The 22,368-nt window shown below is 39.0% G+C and overlaps 1 protein-coding gene across 2 annotated transcripts; it reads right to left on the bottom strand.

Moving 5' to 3' along the window:
* Positions 1-1,501: 1,501 nt before the first annotated feature.
* On the bottom strand, positions 1,502-21,598 carry ganabb (glucosidase II alpha subunit b). 2 transcript variants are annotated; one of them, XM_019869944.1, is made up of 25 exons: positions 21,345-21,598; positions 19,182-19,283; positions 18,959-19,067; positions 15,963-16,090; positions 15,592-15,771; positions 15,382-15,447; positions 12,226-12,268; positions 11,113-11,188; positions 10,456-10,552; positions 10,157-10,337; positions 9,904-10,024; positions 9,508-9,743; positions 8,020-8,146; positions 7,822-7,901; positions 5,978-6,118; positions 5,749-5,845; positions 5,539-5,640; positions 4,803-5,046; positions 4,500-4,564; positions 4,258-4,334; positions 4,091-4,165; positions 3,859-3,972; positions 3,675-3,784; positions 2,778-2,878; positions 1,502-2,696 (listed from the first exon to the last, which is right to left on the bottom strand). In XM_019869944.1, exons 1-25 carry the CDS (start codon positions 21,392-21,394, stop codon positions 2,587-2,589), a joined length of 2,832 nt encoding a protein of 943 aa, XP_019725503.1. In that variant the 5' UTR covers positions 21,395-21,598; the 3' UTR covers positions 1,502-2,586. The 2 variants fall into 2 exon arrangements, with proteins under 2 accessions (XP_019725503.1, XP_019725502.1); XM_019869943.1 differs by having other exon boundaries at positions 9,904-10,057; positions 21,345-21,596.
* Between the last annotated feature and the right edge of the window lie 770 nt (positions 21,599-22,368).

The raw sequence follows: 22,368 nt of genomic DNA, 5'->3' as shown, positions 1-22,368 counted from the left end.
ATTTATTGTCAAATATGCTGAATGTGTATGTGTGTGTGTGTGTGTGTGTGTGTGTGTGTATATATATATATTATATATATATTATGTGTGTGTGTGTGTATATATATATTATATGTGTGTGTGTGTATATATATGTATATGTATGTATATATATATATATACACACACAAACCGAAAGGTGTATAAATAGATAAGTACAGTACACATAAGTGAAAACGTATTTGATGATATGTAGATTTTTTTCTTTTCTTCTTTGTATTGAAAAAAGATCAATTCATATACTGTTGCATAACAAGGGGTAGGACTAGATAAGTTATTCACTTCTTCCTACTCCTTTGAACATAAAACTGTGATGATGTCTATTTTTCTTTTCTTTTCTTTTCATAGTTTTTACTTTCCTTCACTTTTGTCAATCTGTTTTTGTATTGTATGTTCTATATGTTCAATAAACAATAAAACAATAAAGTACTTATTTTATATTTATATTAATTTCTTTTTACCCAAACAAATGACGTTTATGCATTCGTGGAGGCGCTTTTATGACGTTTTTGCATTAGTGGATGCGCTTTTATTTTGAAGGTGGCTAACGCCACTCGCTGGCGGCAGATTACCGTAATGCAGAGCACTGGCAATCGCAGTGGCGGCTCACTTGACTTCGATTTTGCGAGTGGAGTCTGGCTTGACCGCAGTCTATACCACCATGACTTACATTTTTGTACAGTCGATGTTGAAGCCATTATTTAGATATTTGCATTATTAGCTTAACGATACATTGCGGACAGATATACTTTGACTATAGTGTGACCTCGACTTGAACTGCCTTAGCGACGGAAAATAATGTTAACACCTTTTGCAGACAAGGACCAAACGCCGTACATGCATCTCTTAGCTGGCCTGCGGTTTCACACCTACAGTCTTGTTCCAACCAGTTAGAGACAAAAGTGCTGTCAACAATTATGTTATTCGTAAATGTCAGTATTAGGAACAGTTTCTTGAGAAACGAAAGTGTTGCAACAGTTAGTTAGCTATGTTATTCGTTCAGTTATGTTTTTAGTAAAAGGAAAACATCTGGAACAACTTTGGGAAAAAACAAAAGCATTAGAACAGTCATCAGGAAACCGAAAGTGAAGTATCCATTGGGAGCTACGCCCTGCTGAGAATATATGACTTGTCTTGAGATGTTGCTTCTGCGCATTCCTGCCCTGATCACAGCCATTGTCTGTATCACGCTTGTGCCCTATACGTTCATATAAAAACTTCTTGCAAGAACTTCTCCATTTCAAGCCTCTGATTTCACACCTCAACTCAGCCCGAATTCAAACGAACACGCGGAGGACGGCGTTAGTGCACCAGCCACCAACCACCCTCCATCAATGTGTTAAAGGTTAGCGCACAGAATTATTTACATACTGTTTAAATACCTTTGCTTTCAGGTCCAGGCAGGTGGTAATCAAATCCAATCAATAAAAAGCTGATCCATGAGATACAAAACAAACAATGATGGTCTTCTATCACAATTGGTCATTTTATTTTCACTTGGTCACATCTTTTAAAGTATATCTGACAACTCTTGACAGCTAGTCTGTTCCTTCACTTCCACTGTATCAAGTTGAATCCCCCAACATTGCAGCAACATTTACAATCATAAAAATAATACAAAAGCAGATTGACACAATTTGAAAGAACAGGACAAAATCAAACTCAATGATCATTTAGGTTTGTGCAATGCAGCTGACATAGGGACTGCCTTTCTAAGGTGAATTCCGGAAACAAAAATGTGTATACCTTTCAGATTTACATTAAGATCATCGAGACAGACAAAATCTGGAAATGTTGGATTCAAGATGGAACTTCAAACTCTTGGGTGGTTACAAGCGCATTAAAAAAAATAGTAAACAGAAAATGAAAATGCCAACATAACTAAAAAAAGAAAGAAAACTTCCAACAGGATGACCCCCGTCCGTACAGGTCAGTGGTTCAGTAGCCAAAATTATTCCTATTACCAAGAAGTGCGTTGTTTAAAATAATTACTTTTTGTGCAGCAGATGATTGAAATGTTCCCTTACCAAAACGAATAAAATTACTTCCATGTACACAACTTGATCTGTCACTAATTTATGAAAAGGCTGAAAAATGCTAACTGTAAATTGAAAAGGTAAGAAGCAGGATCAATTGTCTTCATATCGCAAAACCTAAAAATCTAAATTACATATTGGAATGAAAAAATAACCTCAGTTTTTAACACATCAGCAGGCGGACCATTTGCTTTAACAATTATAGGTTTACCCGGACTCCAAAGGCTCAATAGAGTATGAATTTACTTGTTAATTATTAACATCAGATGATATAATTTATACAACATTACACAAAAGAGGGGACACCATAGGTGTATGGACTTTCACTTCAGATAAGAGTGTGGGGTGCATGCGGACACTTGACATATGTAAGTGAAATATGTGTGTGAGTGTATGTATACATGTGTTTGGATGTGTTACGCATTTCTTCTAATTTACACAGTGGGGAATCCTGTTGCTCATTTCTCTTCAGTCACTTTTTCCTCCGGCTCCTCCTCTGCTGTCTCCTTGGTTACTGTAGCATCACAGTCCAGTCAGTGCCTGCGTTCATGCCAGGTTTGCGAAGCGTCAAGACTGACATGGAGGCATCAAAGTCAAACTCAAGCTGGCTCATCTGACCATCTATGAAAGGCACAACAAAAATCAAAGTGACAAAACAAAATTGATGCAAATAGCATGTGAAAATGAAAGAGAATGACTCACCAGCTGTCTTCAGGGTTGCCTTGGTGGGCCTAGTAGCCCCCACCATGACAATGCGTTCAATGGTGGAGAGGGTAGAGAAATGGGCCGCTGGAGCAAGGTTTCTGTAGGCCATGATAATTTCATTTAAAATAATCTTTAACCTTCAGCAGTGTTCCAAAACATATTCATGATTTGCAGATTCAATCCATAAATTTGCAGATATTATTTAGAACCTGTCGATTATCAATAGGCGCGCCGTATTATTAGGCACAATATCAATGAATGAGTATGTGAAAGCATTTTCATCCATAAGGCGCACCGCACCAGGTTGTAATGCGCATTATCCTTGTGAAGCATTGTATGTTAAATAGTTTATTCTAATTGTACCACGTTTATTTGATGGCTTTAGCGCTATTATGCTCGGTTCAAAACAGACTTTAAATTTGTTCGCCATACAATGCTTTGAAAGGAGAGCAGGAGAAATCCTCTGACAAAAAAAAAAAAAAAAGTTTCAATGTGACTAGTCAATCTGGTGACCGGTGGTTGTTTTATTACTTTGGCTAGTGCTAAATGCTATCCTGGTTTATGATTCAATAGCTTTAAACAAGTCAATGCACATACCATTACAAATACTTTTTTGATTAGTCCTGGCAGCTATTGGAAGCTGGCTACGTCATTTAACCCGCGGTCCCGCATTATAACATTGGAAACGCGCAATCATACTGCAGCATTAGGCTAGTAAGACTATATTTTCCATGATTCTTAGAAACAGAAGCAGGAAGTAGTTCTCATTCCAGTATGATGAAAACATGGGATACTTTTCATGGGGCAATGCATATTTTTTTAAACGAACAGCAAGTTTATAGTCTTCTAATTTGTTTGGGTTTTTTTTTTCCACTTGTATTCATTGACACTTACACAGAGGATAGGTTGTTGTTGGCAAATGACAGCCTCCTGTGAATGAACTCCCTCTTCTCAAAGTTGAAAGTGTGTCCATCATCAATGTAGAGTTCTCCCTCTGCCGCTCGCTGGGAAAAAATGCAACACTTACTTGAATACAAAGTGGCAACCTATTTAGCGTGGTGTCAATGATTTGACGTACCTGATGGCTAAGAGCCACATACAAGGTGTAGGGGTCGTGCTCCATACAGGAGGAAGATCGACGCACACGAAGCTTTCTGGGAATGATGGAGCCACCACGTTGGAAAACCGGGATCTGACGTGAAGACAGAAAACACTGTTGGTGAGTTATGACTGGAGAAACATAACGTACACTTTTTAAGAAGCAATCACGTACAATGTTTGTAGTCTAAGTGTGTGTGTGTGTGTCTTACAGAGCTCATGGTAACAGGAATGTAAAGGTTCTGGCCGCCATTGTGCTTCTGGAAGGTGTGGATGTCAAACCAAACCTGACAGGCACATGCGACAGTTCAGACTTTACATGATGGGCACCACCAAGTTGACAGGAATTGTTTGAGAGCATGAAATCTTTTTCTCGTACCTCTTCTTTTCCTGGCAGGTAAGCAGTTACACCAGTGGCTCCCTCTTCAGTGACGGGGTGCACCAACAAGTCTCTGCCTGCAGCAAATTAGGTATGGTACAGCACATTTTATAAAACACTACCGAAAGATTGACTGATTTGTCTTATTTCATAAATCATTGGAGATAACTTCAATAACGCAGTGAAACTATGCAGCATTATATTTTTATATCTGATATTTATATTTTGCCATTTGGTCTCACCAATCAAGAATTCATCCTCCAGAGTGTAAGTAGCAGGGTCCTGAGGATATTCCACCCACAGCGGCCTACAAAAAAACAAGAATGTCAAGAGTCATCTTACACTGTGGGTACACTATTGTTTTGCTTCTTAGCAGAGAGCTGGATGCTTGACGGTTCTATCAGCTATTTGAAGGAGGGAGGGTCAAAAAGTATATGTCCACCCTAAAATTGAATGTCCAACACAACACCCAAACTAAGCTATGACGATAAATTAAAATGTAATCAGGTGGTGTATAAGTATTTAAAACCGTACTAAATGCTCACCTCATGACAGGATGCCCAGTGTGATACGTGTGGTAGAATTGCTGGTACCAATACGGCAGGAGGCTATAGCGTTGCCGCACAACCTCTCGGATCAGAGCGGTGTTCTCTGGGCCGAAGAGCCATGGCTCACGACGGGTGGTGTCCATGTGGGCGTGGGCCCTGAAGAAGGGCTGATAGGCTCCTGTCTGGTACCAACGTACCAACAGCTCTGAGCTGGGAGACTTGAAGAAACCCCCAACATCAGCTATAAGACAAGATGTGCAAAGATAATTGAGGATCTTTCGAATCATAATACAACCAAATACTAATGTTGTGGTTCCTTTAATTATAAGTTAAAATCATTTCTTTTCCTAAGCTTGTAGCTTCATTTACTTGCATATCGGATCAATTTTTTCCCATTTAATTGAATCCAAATGCCATTAATTCATTCCTCTTACTCCTAGTTGTTTTGGGGAGTTACATTTTAAAACACACACACACACACACACACACACACACACACACACACACACACACACACACACACACACACACACACACACACACACGCGCACACACGCACGCTTAGCAGTGACATTCCAGCAATGCACATTGCATTTTGCAAATAAAATCATTTTCCTCTGATGACATACTTTCAAGTTTGTTGCTAGAGAGCCACTTTAAGAGTTAAACATGCTGGCCTTTCCTTGTTGAGGACAAACACTTCTAAAAGATGACCTGAAACGGAGGCACTTACCACCGCAAAAAGCTATTCCAACCAGACCCATACTCAGACACATAGGGATGGAGATTTTTAGATGACTCCACTCAGCAGCATTGTCGCCAGTCCACACAGCACCTAGAGATGCGCAAACACCCTTGAAACACACAAGCACTGACTCCTGTTGCCTCAGGAGACAGTCATAGAAGGTTTGGTGAAAGGCAATGAAAACAGATGAAGGCTTACCATAGCGCTGTGACCCAGCAAAGAAGGCACGAGCCAAGACAAAAGGTCTTTCGACCCCTCCTGATCTCTGGATTAGGCCCTCCGCTGTGGCCTTTTGCTGCAAAAAACACGACAATTCAGACAGGCAAGACTATAAACGGCACATGCAAATCTTCAATCACAAGTGATGATCTTGCGAATGTTCGATAAGCCTTGTCTGGAAGTGAACACTGCAAGCACTGATGCTCACCACGTAAAAGCCATAAAGGTTGTGCAGGTCACGGTGCTCCCACTCTCCATGCTTCGAGTCCTTGTGCATGGTGATCTCGGGCCCGTTGAATATTGAAGGCTCGTTCATGTCATTCCATGTATACAAGTTCTCCATCGTGCCCTGGAGAGAACAGTGGCTCAGAAAACTGGCTCATCAAAATACTCTACCTATGCACCCCTTGATATTAAATGTATAATGGTACCTTGACTTGACTACTACTTCTACTTTGTTACTTCACATCACAAGTAGTAGTAGTAGTTCGACAGATAATGAAGATAATGAATCATGAAGAATTAAAAATATATATATATTATGGTTTAACTTTGCTCTGAAACTAAACATCAAGTAAAGCGAATTCTACGAGCTTCATTTGGGCTGAATAGTTTCGAAAAAATCGAATTAGCAATTTTTTTCCCTTTAATATTGCGATTGAATATACCATTAATTTTTCAAGGTCCACGTCCCATGTATTTTTAAACAAACGCAAGCAATAAATCATTCTTTATTACAAGATCAGGTTTATGATGTATAAATGTTTTGGTTATATCGGTTAGGTCTATGTTAAAATACAGGCAATTTAACAGTGAATTGATATGAAAAAGTTTATCAACTTCGCTTGTGGTTGTGCAGGGTTTCCACTTGCTTTTTTATTTATGGACCTTTTAAGGACTTTTGAGGGCTAATTTAACCATTTTGTAAGGACTTTGTCTCCATTCAGCAGGGGATTCACAGAAATATGCGGGCTGAACAGAAAGCCACATATCACTGAGCTGGTGTTCAAATCATTGCTGCCAAAGGAAGGGCACATCTTTATTTAGGGGCAATCAGCTAACCCTTTATTTGACATACTGTATGTCAAAAAAAAAAAAAAACTTGAATTCAACCTCAAATAAAGTACACAAAGAAAATTTTAAATTTTGAAAATAAACTTCAATTTATTTTCGAATAAAAATAATTTTTTAAGGATTTTTACTGATTTTAGAAGCTTTCCCTGAAAATTAAGGACAATTAAGAACATAATTTTACAAGTTTCTTATGGGTTTTTATAAACTTTAAGGACCCATGGGAACCCTGTTGTGGAATTAATAAATACTAACTTTCAATTTTTAAGATTTCACTATGAAAACTTCACAAAATTCTACCAAACAAGTGTTGCGTAAACAAACGTAAGTCAGATTGCATCAATATTATGCTTTTCATTGTCCATGAAATAATAATTTATATAAACATGTGGCTTGGACTTGTTAAGCACTGAATTTGCCCCCCCCCCACACACACACACACATAAAATAGGTCTAAAAATAAAGCCTCACGAACTGACAGAAAAGAAGCACTTTTTTCATTGATACTGCAGCCTTTTCAGTTTGAAAATTACATTTTACTACACTGCATTGTCACGAGTTCGGTTATTGTTCAGCCTTATACTTAACACACAATGCAAAATTCTATTGACAGACTAATGACTCATCTATGTCAGAGTTACAAACATTTTGGCAAAAATAGTCATCGGTACTTATGCTTTATCCCATGCAAAAAATTGACTCATTTTAGTGCAATTTGCTGTGTCACCTAGTTGTGAAACCCTTAATTTGTCTGTATTCTGTATTATACTGTTAAACACACCCGCACCAGAAGTGGGGCTGTGATGAAGAATGGCATTTCCACTAATTCCAATGGGAAGAGCTGATTCACAAGATGAGTGGAGTAACGAGGTGCTCAAAGGAACGAATTAAACTCAAAAGTCAAGGCACCACTGTTTCTATTAGTTGACTCCAAGGTCACTGCCCTTTGTTAAACTTCATTCTAGCGGCCATGGGTCTCACCTCATACTGGTCGTAGGCAAACATGCTGGCCCACCAAGCCCTCATGTCTTCACGTGTGAAGTCTGGATAACCGGCACTGCCTAAGCAAAGTCATTCAAGTCCAACACAAAACAGGGCATGGTTAATTGGTAAGATTCATCATCAAACATCTTGTGTAACGCCAGCCAATTTTCATTCCATGTTATTATTGTGTCTTACCAGGCCAACACCAGCCTTCATAGTCACCGCCATCTTTATTCTTTGTGTAGAAACCTTGAGACTTGATTTCATTATGGATCTTGTAGCTGCTGTCCACCTTGATATGAGGGTCTACAATGGTTACCATCTATTACACAAAAAGTGGGAAATTATTGTTAAATGTTGAGCAAAATCATTTGGGTTCTACAATGCATTGAGATGCTTGGGGTCTTTTTAATTTTCTGAGTGACAGTGAAAGCAAAGTAGTGTTCCCCTATTATATCACAGTTAACCTTGCTTATTTTTCTGCTCTGGCTCTTGGGAAAGGCGGACGCCTGTTGCTCTGCTCTTGGCCAGCTCTGATTTCATCAAATTTATAGAGAGAAAAAAAAAAAAAAAAAAAAAAAAAAAAAAAACCTAAATAAGGCAGTGATTTCCTTTTCACAAACTCGTGTGTCTATTTTATTTTTCTGTTTCGTTCATCTTCGGGCCGTGGTGGATGTTGCTCATCATGGGATGTGTGTGTAAGTGCATGTGTATGCGTGCATGTGTGGTAATGGACCGATCAAAAAGTAGATCTTTGGTCAAAAAGGTTGGGCACCACTGCTGTAAATGGTCTCTCTAAAGCAGGGGTGTCAAACATACGGCCCGCGGGCCGGAACTGGCCCCCAAGGAGGTTCGATCAGGCCGCAGGATCATTTAAAAGTGAAAAAAAAATGCATAAAAGACACAGAATGAATTATTTTTAATAAGGTGCAGTTCATGGAATATCCGCTAGGGAACACACTGTTTTGATCAGATTAGAAGACAACATTGTTTTGATCAGAGAAGAAGACAACCACAGTCTGTCTGTGACTGAGACAGACCCAACACAGCAGACGCTATCAAGTACATGTGGATACTTTATTCTTAACACATTTAATAGCACTCTTCTTAGTTTGTAAGGTGTAGGCAGGGATTACATTTAGATTTTATATGCACATGTGTAAATGCTTTAAAAATTCCTTTATAAATCTCATTTAATGTTAAAATGCATTACTATATTTTTTAATACCAATTACTTAGTTAAAAGTTTTGTGCCTTTGTACCATCAGTGGGATCAGTTGCAATGCATATATGTGAATGATAAAAGTAAATTGCGCATTAGTCTAAGGAAATCTAAGGTGTTTCATGAAATATTTTGTAAAAGATATGTTCATTCAACATTTTCCTAATGTTCTATTGCTTCTTTAGATCAAAACAAAGGAAAGACATTATTTTGGTTATTTATAGCATGGTATAATTTTAATGGTCCGGCCCACTTGACATCAACCGAGGCCGTATGTGGCCCACAATGTGAAATGAGTTTGACACCGCTGCTCTAAAGTCTCTCTAAAGTGCATATTTTCACCTATTGCAGGTCGGTCTGGAACCCCGCCGCCCCCGAATAGATGGGGGTTCACTGAAAACAGATGATCCTTTAAACGCCAATATGAGCTCCGATTGTCTTGTCGGGCCAATCATCCATACCTTGCGCTTCTTATCCATGAGACCCTGAAGCATTTCCTTGGGTGTGGGAAACTTGTTGGTGTCCCAGGTAAAGTAGCGTTTTCCGTCCGTGTGCTCAATATCGAGCCAGATGAAATCATAGGGAATGTCATGCTCGTCGAAGCCGGCATCCACTGACTGTACGTCTTCCTGATCGTTGTAGTTCCAGCGGCATTGGTGGTAGGCCAGTGCGGCCAGAGGAGGGAAGGCCTGGGTGCCTGACCAAAGTTACAACACATTGAGGATCCAAGTGAAAACTGATTGAAACGTTATTCATACTGGGAGGAAAGCGAAATCTCAATGAAGTCACACTAAGACTTTGTAAGATTGTCCATTAGGAATCATCATTGCATGGCAGTTGACATAATTTTACAGTACCTGTCAGGGAGGCGTACTGCGAAAAGACATCTTTTGGTGTTGGGCCAAGCATTATGAAGACATCAATGATGCCGCTTTCAGAGAACCAACGCACATCAGTCTGTGGGGTCTCACTGGAGCCCTGCACGTAATCCAGCATTTTTCCAAACACAGTCTGAAGAGAACCAAATGAATGCATCTTGCTAAATTGGCAACAGGTTCATCAACACTCACACACCAGCATTTTGTGTTATGAAAAAGCTCCGGCACAAACCTTCCCTGCAGTATTGGAGCTAATGTCAACCCAGGTCTCAGCAGCATTGAGCCAAAACATTCCTGTTGTTCGCTGTGCATTGTGGGCCAACATAACAGGTACGGAACCATAAAGTGCCATAGGATTATCCAGCTCATATTGGAATACGTCCAAATTATAGAGCCGATATGGATCTCCATTACTGAGAAGTGGAGAGACACAAAATATATTTAGCCCCTGCAGGAACCACAGCACTGAATAAGCAACTTTCGAGCAAACCTACTTCTTGCATATTCATATAGATTTTATTTGCAACTCACTCTGTAGTTTTAAGTCGGAGGCTGTCTGCGTGTTCTGGAATGCCATAGACGTGCTCCACGCCCGGCAATGAAAAGTCTAGACCGACAGCGGTTGGACCTGTAACGTGATTGCAGAATAAATTTAAAAAAAATAAAAGAAAAGAAAAAAGAAAGAAAAAAAAGGAACATTTAAGAGGGGCAACTATAAACCCTAATTTACAAGAGTTTGGTATTTATTTCATTTTGATTGTTTTCTAATTCAGTTTGTCTTAACTAGTTTTTAAAGCATATTTGTTGTCAATTGTCTTTACTTTTGGGAAAAGGCCTCTTTTTAGTTTATTAATAGTAGTGTTTTTTTAATAGGGCATTTGTTGAGTGTTAGATTAAAAAAGGGTGTCCCAATAAGCATTGTGTAATAAAGTAAACTTCAATGCCCCAACGACAGTTTGTCCTTCCTTCCTTCTATACAGCCTGACCGTAATATCAAAATAAATACAAAACCCCAAAAGCTCAAGTATGAAAGTAATTGACAAAGATGAAAATGAGGGACATTTCCATCATAATTGTAGTTAATTTTAGTTGCATTTATAAACATAACATGTAGTTCATTCAGTTTCAGTTAACCTTAGTGTGTGCCCGTGTCGATGGTGCTCTGATTCACAACAATTTGACAGTTACCATTTGGTTTGGTGTCTGTAAATGATTTAAACGTTTCGTCCCACATGCCCTCTTCATCTTTTTCATCCAACATAGCCTGTAAGGTGAGAGGGGAAAGAAGTAACATCTTATTCAGAAGTATTTATTTCAGATACAGTTGCAGGAGGGGTCCTACCATGCCAAAGAACTTTTTTTTAAAGTAAAAAAATTCTAATAATCTAAGCATATTTTAGATTTTAATGAAACTCTTCTTTATAATGATGGCACAACTCTGAATCTAAAATCTGAGGTCAAATGGAGCAGGAGTTTAAGAGCTACGGCCTGAATTTTGATGTTTTCAGCAAAAAGGGACGTGGCTGCATTTCTTTGATCCTTTACACCGTATGTCAGGACCTGGGTCAGTCGGTCTAATGGTTCAATCTTCACAAAGCAGGAATGTTGTTGGAAATGGATTTCAACAAGGATTCCAAATCTGCAATCATTACAAAGACTGGTGCAAATTTTAGTAACTTCATCTTTTGACCGATAATTTGACCTTGACATTTTTCATTAAATATGCCTCACGTGTCCTTAAAAACAAACGTTTCAGAAATGTAAATTGTTGAACACCAATAAGTAGTCCAAGTATCCATAAGACTCTCAATGAATATTGCATGAAAATATGAGGGTACTTTGATGCAGCTATACCAAAGAAGTTACATTTCTGAAACTTTTCTGTTTTACAGAAAATGTAAGCGATTACATTTGATGAAAAAAATGTTATGGTCACGTGATCCACAATGTGACATTATAGGTCAAAAGGTAAAGCTATGAAAATATGCACCAATCTTCCAAATGGAATCCCCTTTGAATCCCCTTCCCAACAATACTCATTTTGTGAAGATTGAGCCAGTAGTTTCTGAGATATAAAGGCTCAAAGGAAGGCAACCACGGCCCCTTTTGCCAAAAACTTCAAAATTCGACGGGCCGTACCTCCCGAAACCCCGCTCTGATTGACCTAAAATTTGACATTTAGCATCACGGCATTACTATAAAACACCAAGTTTCACTTTAAATCAAAATCTGCCCGGGTGTACCGACTGAGTGGTTTGGCATGGAACGACCCGTAGGTACGACTGAATTTGTGTGCAAGACCTCATCTTCCAAATTTGCCTCCTCAGTCTCTCGGTCTGCCTGCCTGCTCCATGGCACAAGATCCAACAGCATAGAAAGGGATATGACAAAAGAGAGAAGTATGTCACTTTGGAAAGGACATTGTTTTGAAGATATACATTACAGTGTAATTAACTTGGGGAAAATGGGTCAAACACAGAGGATGACAGCGCACACCATAGTCAAAACAAGTGCTCGAACAGTAAAAGAACCTCAGAAAATTGTGAGGATTCTTCCCGCTATCTATACTGTGCCGTGAAAAAGTATTTGCCCCATTCCTGATTTCTGTGTTCTTGGCATATTTATCACACACACAAAGATTTCAGTTCATCAAACCAATTTTAATATCACACAGAGACAACCCAAGGAAATACAAAATCCAGTTTCTAAATGTCAATTTATTTAAACACACACACAAAAAAAAAAAATCCAAACTTGCCTGTCCCTGTGTGAAAAAGTCATTGCCCCCTGAACCTAATAATGGGTTGTGCCACCCTTTGCAGCAATAACTGAAATCAAGAATTTTGGCCCACTCTCCTTGCTTCAACGCCACCATTTTGGAGGGCTTTCTAGCATGAACTGCCCATTTGAGGTCACAACCCAGTATCTCAATCGGATTAAAATCCAGATTTTGGTTTGGCCTCTCCAAAATTGCTGGTGTGTTTTGGATCGCTGTTCTGCTGCATGATCCAAGAGCGCTTGAGTTTGAGGGCGTAAAATGATCGTTGGATGTTCTCCGGCAGGATTTTCTGGTCGACAGCAGAATTCATTGTGCCATCAATTACAGAAAGTTGTGGCATGATGCGTTTGTTTGTTGTAGCCTACTTCACTTTGTCTGACAGGTTCTATTTATGTGATTTCTTGATTCAACAAATGTAGCGCTAGTTGTTGCCAGCTTTCCCAAAACTCATAGTTAATTTGTGATTCAACAAGGGGGGCAATTATTTTTTTCACTGAGGGACAGGTAGTTTGGGATTTCTTTTTGTGCCTTAATACATTAAATTGTCATTGAGAAACCACATGTTGTATTTGCTTGGGTAAACTGTGTGATAGTAAAATTGGTTTGATGAACTAAAAACTTTGTGATAAATATGCAAAGAACACAGAAATCAGTAAGGGGGCAAATACTATTTCACAGCACTGTACATGTGTATCTAGTCAATGTGGAAAGTCTAAATTGAGTTGTAGGGTTGCTTGATGTGCTCCAGGCAGCATCCAGGCAACAGATGATTCTTAATTACACATCAAAAGGTGATGCAGATGCTGTGGGTTAGGAACCAAGTCAACACACTATTGCCGCTATTCCATTAGCCCCTAACAGCCCCATAACACACCAATCCACTTGGCCCCGGGCACCACATCTCACTGCTTCTTTTGCTTTTCCATTACATCAGGCGCCAGACAAGATGGGGGCGGGATCAACTTAACTGTGCAAGCCTCTCGCAGCGAGTGGTGTTCTACCATAATATTACATAATATTACATGTCTCGTGTGTATTCAACCTTGTCTAGCGAACTTAACTTAGCATAGGTTGCTCCAAAGCGCCATCTACGTGGCTAAACAGTGCTCGTCTCTGAGTGTAACTGTAACACGATGTGTGATATGTGTCAGAAAAATGACTGAGGACCAAGCGAACGTGACAGTTGCTGCTGTTTCATTTTTTTAATAAGTCCTCATGTCTGCTGGATGGAGCAGCCATTAATGCCAGAGAGGGACTTGTGAATTTGAATGAAACCAGACCCTTGAAAATCTGTATTAAAATGTTCTTTACTTAGTTCGAAGTTGGTTTAGTGTTCAATCGTCAAGTTTGGCAAACTCAAATGTTATGTGCAGAGGTGTCTTTATTTAAAGGACACTGTCGTTGGTTGGGGCGGGGGGGAAGAATACGGGGGGGGGGATGGACGTGATTCCTAAAGTAATCGATGGAATACTCGATAGGCTAATCGACTGCAAAAACTTGTGACAACCCTACTCCCAGCTTTGGCTGGAGAACTTTCATTCAGAAGAATGGGACGTGTCAAGGGGTTTGTGAGATTGTGAAAATTTTTACCCAAGATTTATCCATTAATTCATATGACATTGTCAATATGATTCACGGTTGATGTAAAACACGAATATGTTTATTGTATATGCTGTATTTTTATGATTTTGGCGACACCCAGCAGGCGGCTGCATCTCGCTCGTGTAAAACCATGGGCATGTCCAGCGAAGTTCCTTCTATCACTGTCAGCCAATCAGATGACTGTGATGATATGGCCCCCCCACTGTCCCCAGAAGGCCAGCGTTTTTGTACCAACTCCAAGATGGTTCTGAAAAGTGGTTCCACTGTAACCGCTTGACTCTGAAAAAGTGTAATGGAAAAGCAAACAACCGTGGCCAAGCAAGGATGTCTTGGTGTGGAATGGGGTGAAGGGAAAAGCGCCTTATGGGGTGGGGAAAGAGGAAACATGTTCACATTGGCGGTGTGTGCATTCTAGACTAATGCATTCTTATTCTTAAAGCCAGAAGTGCAACCCTTGACATAGCAAGCGAGAGGAAATACTTTTTAGGAACAGAGTAGAGGCATTTCTGGAATAATCTTAACACTGATACTGTTCACTACACTGGCAATTTTTCAAAGTCGACTTTTGACTATGGGACCGGACAAAAGCCCATCTCAGTTTCCGTAACCATGTATACATGTTTTAATGTATTTAACGATAATAACAAATCAGACCTGTCAATATTCGTACGTGGCAGGTCACAAAGGCCAACAAGCTCACGCAAGTTGAATTCCTTGTTTCAAATTAAATGACTGAACAAGAATGGCATTACTATCACCATGCAAACTTATATTTTACTTAATTCATAATTGGAATGATTTTTTTTTTAAGATACAAGATGTAAAAAAGAGCCCATTCTATAGTTCTTGAATGATTTCAACTAAGCTAAGAGGGAAATTATGACATTTTGAAGGAAATTCCATCATCAGCAAATGCATTGTACTCTCAGCCACATAAACACCACCCATCAACAGCACACCGTCCAAACTTTCCCTTTTGCCTCATTTAAAATTGGACTTTTGTTTCAAGAGACTCTATGAGTATGTTACTATTTACAGATTAGTACAAGGAATATGATACACAGCATTTTCTTTACCTAGAGAAAACACTCTTGACATTATTCCACACACTAGCCAATGTGCCAGTTATTAAATAGGAGAAACTAGGGCGATAAGGAGAAGAGGACAGAACGAGTCAGACAATTCTCAAATAAAAACGAATGTAGTCAAAACCAATGACTGAAGTATCTGTGTGGTTAAGGCATTTGTCAAAGTGTGCGTGTGTGCGTGTAAGCGTGGTCTCTCACGTGTCCTTGCGTATCCGTAAGTGTTCAAAGGCCAAAAGGCCACGCGAGTTTAGCGAGAGCAGCACATCTCGCCCCTCCATAATGTCCAATCGGAAGGGCAGTGCACTGACAATGACCCTTTGAGACTCCGCCCCCAGGGACAGAACCACTCCGTTCTCGTCCTGAGACAAGAGAGACAGGCTGGGGGGAAAAAATGAGAACGGTAAGAGAATGCAGACATCAAGTTGAGAGGATTTGGCTGGGATCATGAAACCTCAATTCACAAACGGAATTGAAATATTCAGCGTTTAACTGGAATGCTGCGACAGACGTCACCTCCATGCCAAAAGCTCCCACAACACGCAGGAGATAACAACCCATGAGACACTTACGGCTCTGTAGGCGGCTCTCTGATGAGCACGTCTGGGACCTCATAGCGAGGCTTGAGCGGCTTCAGCTCATTAATTTTCACCCTCGTTATGTTTCCCTGGAGACGATAGAGCTCCAGGAGCAGACGCACCTACAAGCCAGCAGGAGAGAAGACAAAGGAATTGGAATGCTGTACAGTATATGTTATGCATCCTGACTAATCATATTCATGTTGATATTTCATACAGTTAGCAGATATGCCTGCAATCGGTATGACTTGTTCTGTTTTTGTTTTACAGCATGCGCTTCAATCACATTTAGAGATGCAAACTAATGAAATGTCCTTTCAAGGATTGCATTATTTTAGTCATGTTGATTAGAGATGAGCAATTTATCATATTCAAATGGACATTGCAAATGATAGTTTGAAAGAGGTTGTGGAGGGGAGGGACGCTTCATTTTGGTTGGTTAACTTTATTTATTCTCATTTTATTCATTCATTTATAATGTCAAGATAAGATCAGTGCTTAAGAAGTGCAGTCCAAGTTTACATGTTCTTTCATGAATTAGATTGAATTTGTCTGCATTATTTTTGTAATCTGATTCATTACTGAGTGATGAATCTTTATGCCAACCTTGTGCGGTAGAATATTGAAGTTGTTGGGGAGAACGCTTCAGAGGCAGTAAGTCAAAGTGCTTACTGTATTTCATGCTACTTTTTACCCACGCTTTGAGCACTGCGGCTTTTAATGTAATACAGTTTGTTTATGAAATTTTACTGATGAGTTTCAAGCCGCCAATACACTCACCCAAACTCTCGACGGAGTTTCGTCTCATTTGACTAACAAAATTACGGAACACGTCAAAGTGGACCAATGAAACTGTCTTGAATCCACCCTCATCCTAAATACAAATGAGCCACTTGCAGTTGGAGTGCGCACACGTGAGGGCGGAGCGGACTGTTTGAAGAGAATTAGGGATAGTAAATACAATTACCACGCAGAGTACTTATAATAAGCAAGAAATGAGAGCTGAACTTAACGCCCATGCCACTCTGCATTATTTTTGTAATGACATGGGCGTTAAGTCCATAATGGAAACAGAGTACGCGCTGGTAAATTAAGCCGCTGAGACACATGTCCAAAGCAGCAAGGTACAAGGGCATATTAATTATATCAATGTCCTTGTGTGTGTAGTGAATAAAATGAAATGGTAGACATGGTGCAGTATGGCACACTTCCTGGTAAACTTGTGCTCCAAAGTGTATTTTGTGACATGAAAAGACCATCTCTCGCTGCATCTTTCACATCAAAAGTGGAATCTCATTCAGTAGACTTATTTCACAGTACCGGCTAGAAATTATATGGCAAAGCTGTACGTGTACAATAATCCCTCGTTTATCGCGGTTAATGGGGACCAAAACCACCCGCGATAAACGAAAATCCGTGAAGTAGCGACCCCCCCCCCTCCATATAGGTACATGTACATAATATTTATACGGCCAAATTTAATGGTATACATGCATGTAGAAGTAAATTTTGAAGTCATTAACATGACTTAATGCTTTATACGAATAGATTTAAACATCGGATTGGAAGCAACTTTATTGTCAAATGTGCTGGATGTGTAACATACAGCAGATGAAATTTCTTCCCTCTCAACATAAAACAAGAAACAAGAGGATGTATAAGTTAGGTTAGTTTATGAATAACAAAATACAGTAAACATATACATGTAGTACTGTATATGTTGCTCTATGTGACTCGCTGTTGTTTTGCTGACCTTCGCTGCTTATAGCGGACCTTTTGCGGACTTAAAAAAAAAAAAAAATTATGAATATGTTTGAAAAAAATCTGTGATGCACTGAAGCCGCTATAAACGAACCGTGAAATAGCGAGGGATCACTGTCTATCATTGTGCGGTCTAGTCCAACATTTACACACATACAATTAACTAGTGATGTGTTAAATGAACATGATGGCTAGCTATATTATTTTTATGATTATTTTTTAAAGCTGACAAATGTCCATAAAAACTAATGAAGTTATCAAATGAATTATTGACAAAATATTAACATTTTGTTGCTGCAAATGGCGTACATATGTACCCTTTAAAAATCCATGATGTGGGACATGTGTCTTTACAAATGTCCCATATTATAACATGGAGACCTGCAGCTATTAATACGAAGCGGCCAATGTATGTGCAAATTGTTTTATGGCTAAATTTAGCTGTTGCGACGTTTAATCAGATGCGTTTTGTAGACCCGAAATTATGGTAGTAAATCAACTCTAATTGACGTTGATTTAAAAAAATAAATACTTAACTCATTCAGTACCTGTCAATTCTAGACCCCCCTTTTTTTGTTTTACCCTAAGTCTTGGAGAAATTGGGAAAAAAAAAAGTATCTGGGGTTGAACGTGTGGAGTGTGAAAAGACAAATATGTCTTTGGGAGTGAATGAGTTAAAGAACTTTCATATTTGTTCATGATTCATGTGGCTTTAACTTAGCATACGCATAACCTATAAGACCAAAACATTTATGTATCATAAATCTGATACTGTTTATTGTAAAACAGATTACTTTATTGCTTGAGTTTCTTAAATATACATAGGACTAAGACCTTGAAAAAAAAATTGCATATTAAATCGCAACCGTAACATTGAAGAAAAAAAGATCTCAATTGGATTTATTTTGGAAATTGTTCAGCCCTCTGTAGATGTTTTATTATTTTTCACTGTAGTTTTAAGCGGCATGCATCATACTGAGAGGTGTTTCTATTATTTTGCCTCTCTCAATAAGCTAAACAGTGTAACAAAAAAATTATTTGTAGGCATGTCTTAGTATAAGATGCATGTCAATTCAAGCTGCAAGCACCATAGGAAACATATTGGTAGATGAAAACAAATGGCTGCATTATTTTCTCACAAGGGCATCCTTTCTTGGCATGTGTGCCTAATGTGATGGCCGGGGTGGCTACAATGTCTTCACTGTGTTGCCATACTGTGGGTGCTGTACCTTGTTCTTGTCATTCTTGAGCTGCAGGGTGAGCCTACTGTTTGTGAGCTCCATAGTTTCTAGTAGGGCTCGATAGGGCGACTCACCAGGGTTCAATGCTCGCTGACGTCTATTAATAAAGTCAAAGAGAAGGCACAAATGTCTCACTCAAAAGGAGGGACGTGTATTTAAATGCGAGTGAGTATACTGTGCTTCCATAATTCTATTCGATATATTAACTCACTTGCAAAAGGCACTCTGGTCACAGGTTTTGAAGTTGGCTCTCTCCACAGCCAGTGCCCCACTGAGACACACAGCAAGCCAGAGTGTCAAGATAGGTGCCATCCTACAAAGGGAATGAAGATTAAAAAAAGCGCCAGATGATTAAGCACTGAAATCGATCACTCTGTCAGAACAATCAGCATACTGAACTAAGAGGCCATTAGTATAATCACTAGTTCCAAAGGCTGCTGCCAGGATTTTGTCTGGATCGCAAAGTTCCTAATTTTAGGACTCTGGACAACATTTTCACAGTCCTTCAATGACAGGCTTTGTACGGCATTTTTAAAATTTCGCCCTGGTAGGGAAATGCTAATATTTCCTCAACTCTGTATGCCAACCCTTTGCACATTGATCACCATGTACCTTATTCAAGTCAGCTGTTACTGTCAAATATGCTCTATGTGTAACATACAGCACAGATGAAATTACTTTGCTCTCTCAACCACAGTGCAAACATGTAGTGCATTGAAGACACACAACTAAAATGTACGTATAGTTACATAAGACATAAATATATAAATATGTTAAAATAAAAAATAAAATAAACACATTATTGTAATACAAAAGGGGTAGCACATAGTAAATGCCATATTTAATATTTGTCTTGTCTTTAATATCAATGTTATTCACATTGGTGACTGAAACTGTTTCCCTTGGGCATGAATAAGCTATCTATGTTGTGCTAATGGGGACCAAGAAGACCCCAAGGACCACATGAGTAGCTCACGGGTCTGTTCGAAAATTAGCTGACCAGGGGGACATTGTGGTTTCCCAGTAATATTGTACAAGTAATCAAATAAAAACGTAAACACTTGCAGATACTGATGAAAATTTTTATGTACTGATATTTTTCAGTTTCCTACCATGTTACATTACACTGGTCAACAGATAATTTTAATCAAAGATGACTGTGTCCCTGAAAGTATTTTTGACATGGATTTTGAAAAAATCTACTTTTTCCCCCCTCACACATCAGGTTTTTGAGGTATTTTCTTTTTTTTAAGTTTGACTTATAAAAGCTTAGCTCTTGTAGATTTTACCGTGCGTTGTAATTTATAGCTATGACGTTTTAAAATAAAATCCTCCTGTTGCTAAACCTAACCCTTAATTCATAAATATGACTATTTTAACTATGACTGTTATTACGTTAACATTCCGAAAACCTGATGTCCTACAGAAAAAAAAAAAAAAAAACCTAGGGCACAGTTGGAATCACATTCAAAGGAAAAGTTTACTTGCATCTCTGATTTAAAAAAATCATGTGTTAACCAATGTTATTGTTAAGAATTATTGTGAGAAATCATTAACTTGATATGTGGCATCACATCAATGAATGTCAAATTATTAATAATCTAAGTAAAGGTAATATGAGCAATTTGTTATTTTATAAGTGTGCATCAAACTGCTGGCTTATCATGAATAAGTACCCAGGGATAAATAGCGCTCGGTTTCAAAAAGGTTGGTGAACGTCGTGACAGCAGACCATTGCCCCCAAATTGTGGAAAGCCCTCCCTTTTGAGCCAGGAGCTGCCTCTTCAGCAGCTTACATTTGTTAAGGCAGCCATTCCAGTACGACTATATATATATATATATATATATATATATATATATATATATATACACACACACACACACACACACACACACACACACACACACTTCTTCAGTGAGGCTAAGCAGTTCGGAGAATGAATGAATGTACTTTTATTGGATTAATTCACTCCCAAATACCTATTTATATATCTTAAGACTCCACACATTCAATCACATGTACTTGTTTATATTTGTTTTCAAGAGCTGTGTATAATTCATTATCAATAAAATATACTACACCGGATGTGGATGTTAGCCTGATCGTCAAGAGACTCCTGCTAGACGATTTGACTACGACATCAAATTAAGTTCGCATTTTAAATCCAAATTCAATATATCCCTCTTAAACGGCATCTATAAAGGTAAGTAATCAACTCAACACTTTAAACAACAACCAATTCAAGGACGCTTCGACGCTTTTAATTCAATCTAGCTACAGCAATGGCCAAAGCTAGCTACCAATCTTCGAACTTCTGGGAAACTGTTACCAAAACGATCACACGTATGAGACCAATTTGACAAAAAGACAAACCCAAAGCATTCAATCGATAGACGGCCGCCTGGCTGCGTCCCTGTCCTCATTTAAAACGTCGTCTCTGCTTCGTCGTGGTGACTCGTTAGCAAGCTTCCTAGCAAAGGCGCAGGTTCACGGACGAGATGTTAATTCAATTGCGAGGTTCTCGCTTATACGCGAAAGATTGTCCCTGGTGATCTGTAAATGGACAGACACTAAGTGTGCTATTCCTCTTACTTCTACTACGTTACCCAGCTTGATATGGGTGAAACCATAACGTAGCAAAATAGGAAACATAAACGTGACAATGGTAACGCGCAACCGTTAGTCTTACCTTTGAGTGAAGGCGGCCATCTTGATAATGCCCCTGGTCAACTCCGCCTCTTACAAGTGAAGGATTTTCAGTCACTGTCCTAAACATCCACCGGGATCATGGATGAGAATTAAACATACAAACGCCAACAAAACAGCTTGTTTAAGTCGTATCAATACAAATTTACGTTCATATCATTACTTTATTCGCGTCCGTGTTTTTTTTTCCCGTGTGAGGTTAGATTAACGCGCGCGCCCGTATCCTCTCAAGCACGGACACGTCATCTCCAAGGTCTCGCGCTGGATCAGTTGCACGAATCAAGTCACTACAAATTCTTTGTAAAATGTCGCCAGTAGTATTAATGCGCTAAATCAAGTAACTGAAATGTGGCACTTGCTGTCACGGCCGTGCTTAATCTTGGGCAAAAACAATAGCCTGAGGCTCCAATTTTGGTGTTGCTGCCAGTTGTTGTAGTTTGCTTGCTTGAATGATTTTAATTCTCATTACACTCTCAATATTAATGAATACATGAAAGAAATTCTGATTGAATATTAACCCACTAGTTGAGCCCAGAGTTAAACGCAAACATGGTGAAACTGCATTTAGCTGCTGCACACAAATGGATAAACTCATGAAAGTGAAGTCAGCCCCAAGTGTCAATGCTTTTAAATCCAGATTGAAAGCTCGCCCTTCTATACATTTAATAAAGGTATTTTTTTCTTTTAGTAA

Source organism: Hippocampus comes, unplaced genomic scaffold (genome assembly GCF_001891065.2).
Source record: "Hippocampus comes isolate QL1 unplaced genomic scaffold, H_comes_QL1_v1.1 scaffold9, whole genome shotgun sequence".
Lineage (NCBI taxonomy): Eukaryota > Metazoa > Chordata > Actinopteri > Syngnathiformes > Syngnathidae > Hippocampus > Hippocampus comes.
This window is presented reverse-complemented; position numbering and strand designations above follow the sequence as displayed.

Bases quoted from the DNA above. Each gene is read 5' to 3' on its own strand.
- ganabb (XM_019869943.1), bottom strand. From the start codon at position 21,394: ATGAGGACAGGGACGCAGCCAGGCGGCCGTCTATCGATTGAATGCTTT. The intron at 15,448-15,591 runs GTGAGAGACCAC...TTATCGCCCTAG, and splicing joins TTACGGATACGCAAGGACAC to TTTCTCCTATTTAATAACTG. The intron at 11,189-12,225 runs GTCTTGCACACA...CTCACCTTACAG, and splicing joins AGGCAAATTTGGAAGATGAG to GCTATGTTGGATGAAAAAGA.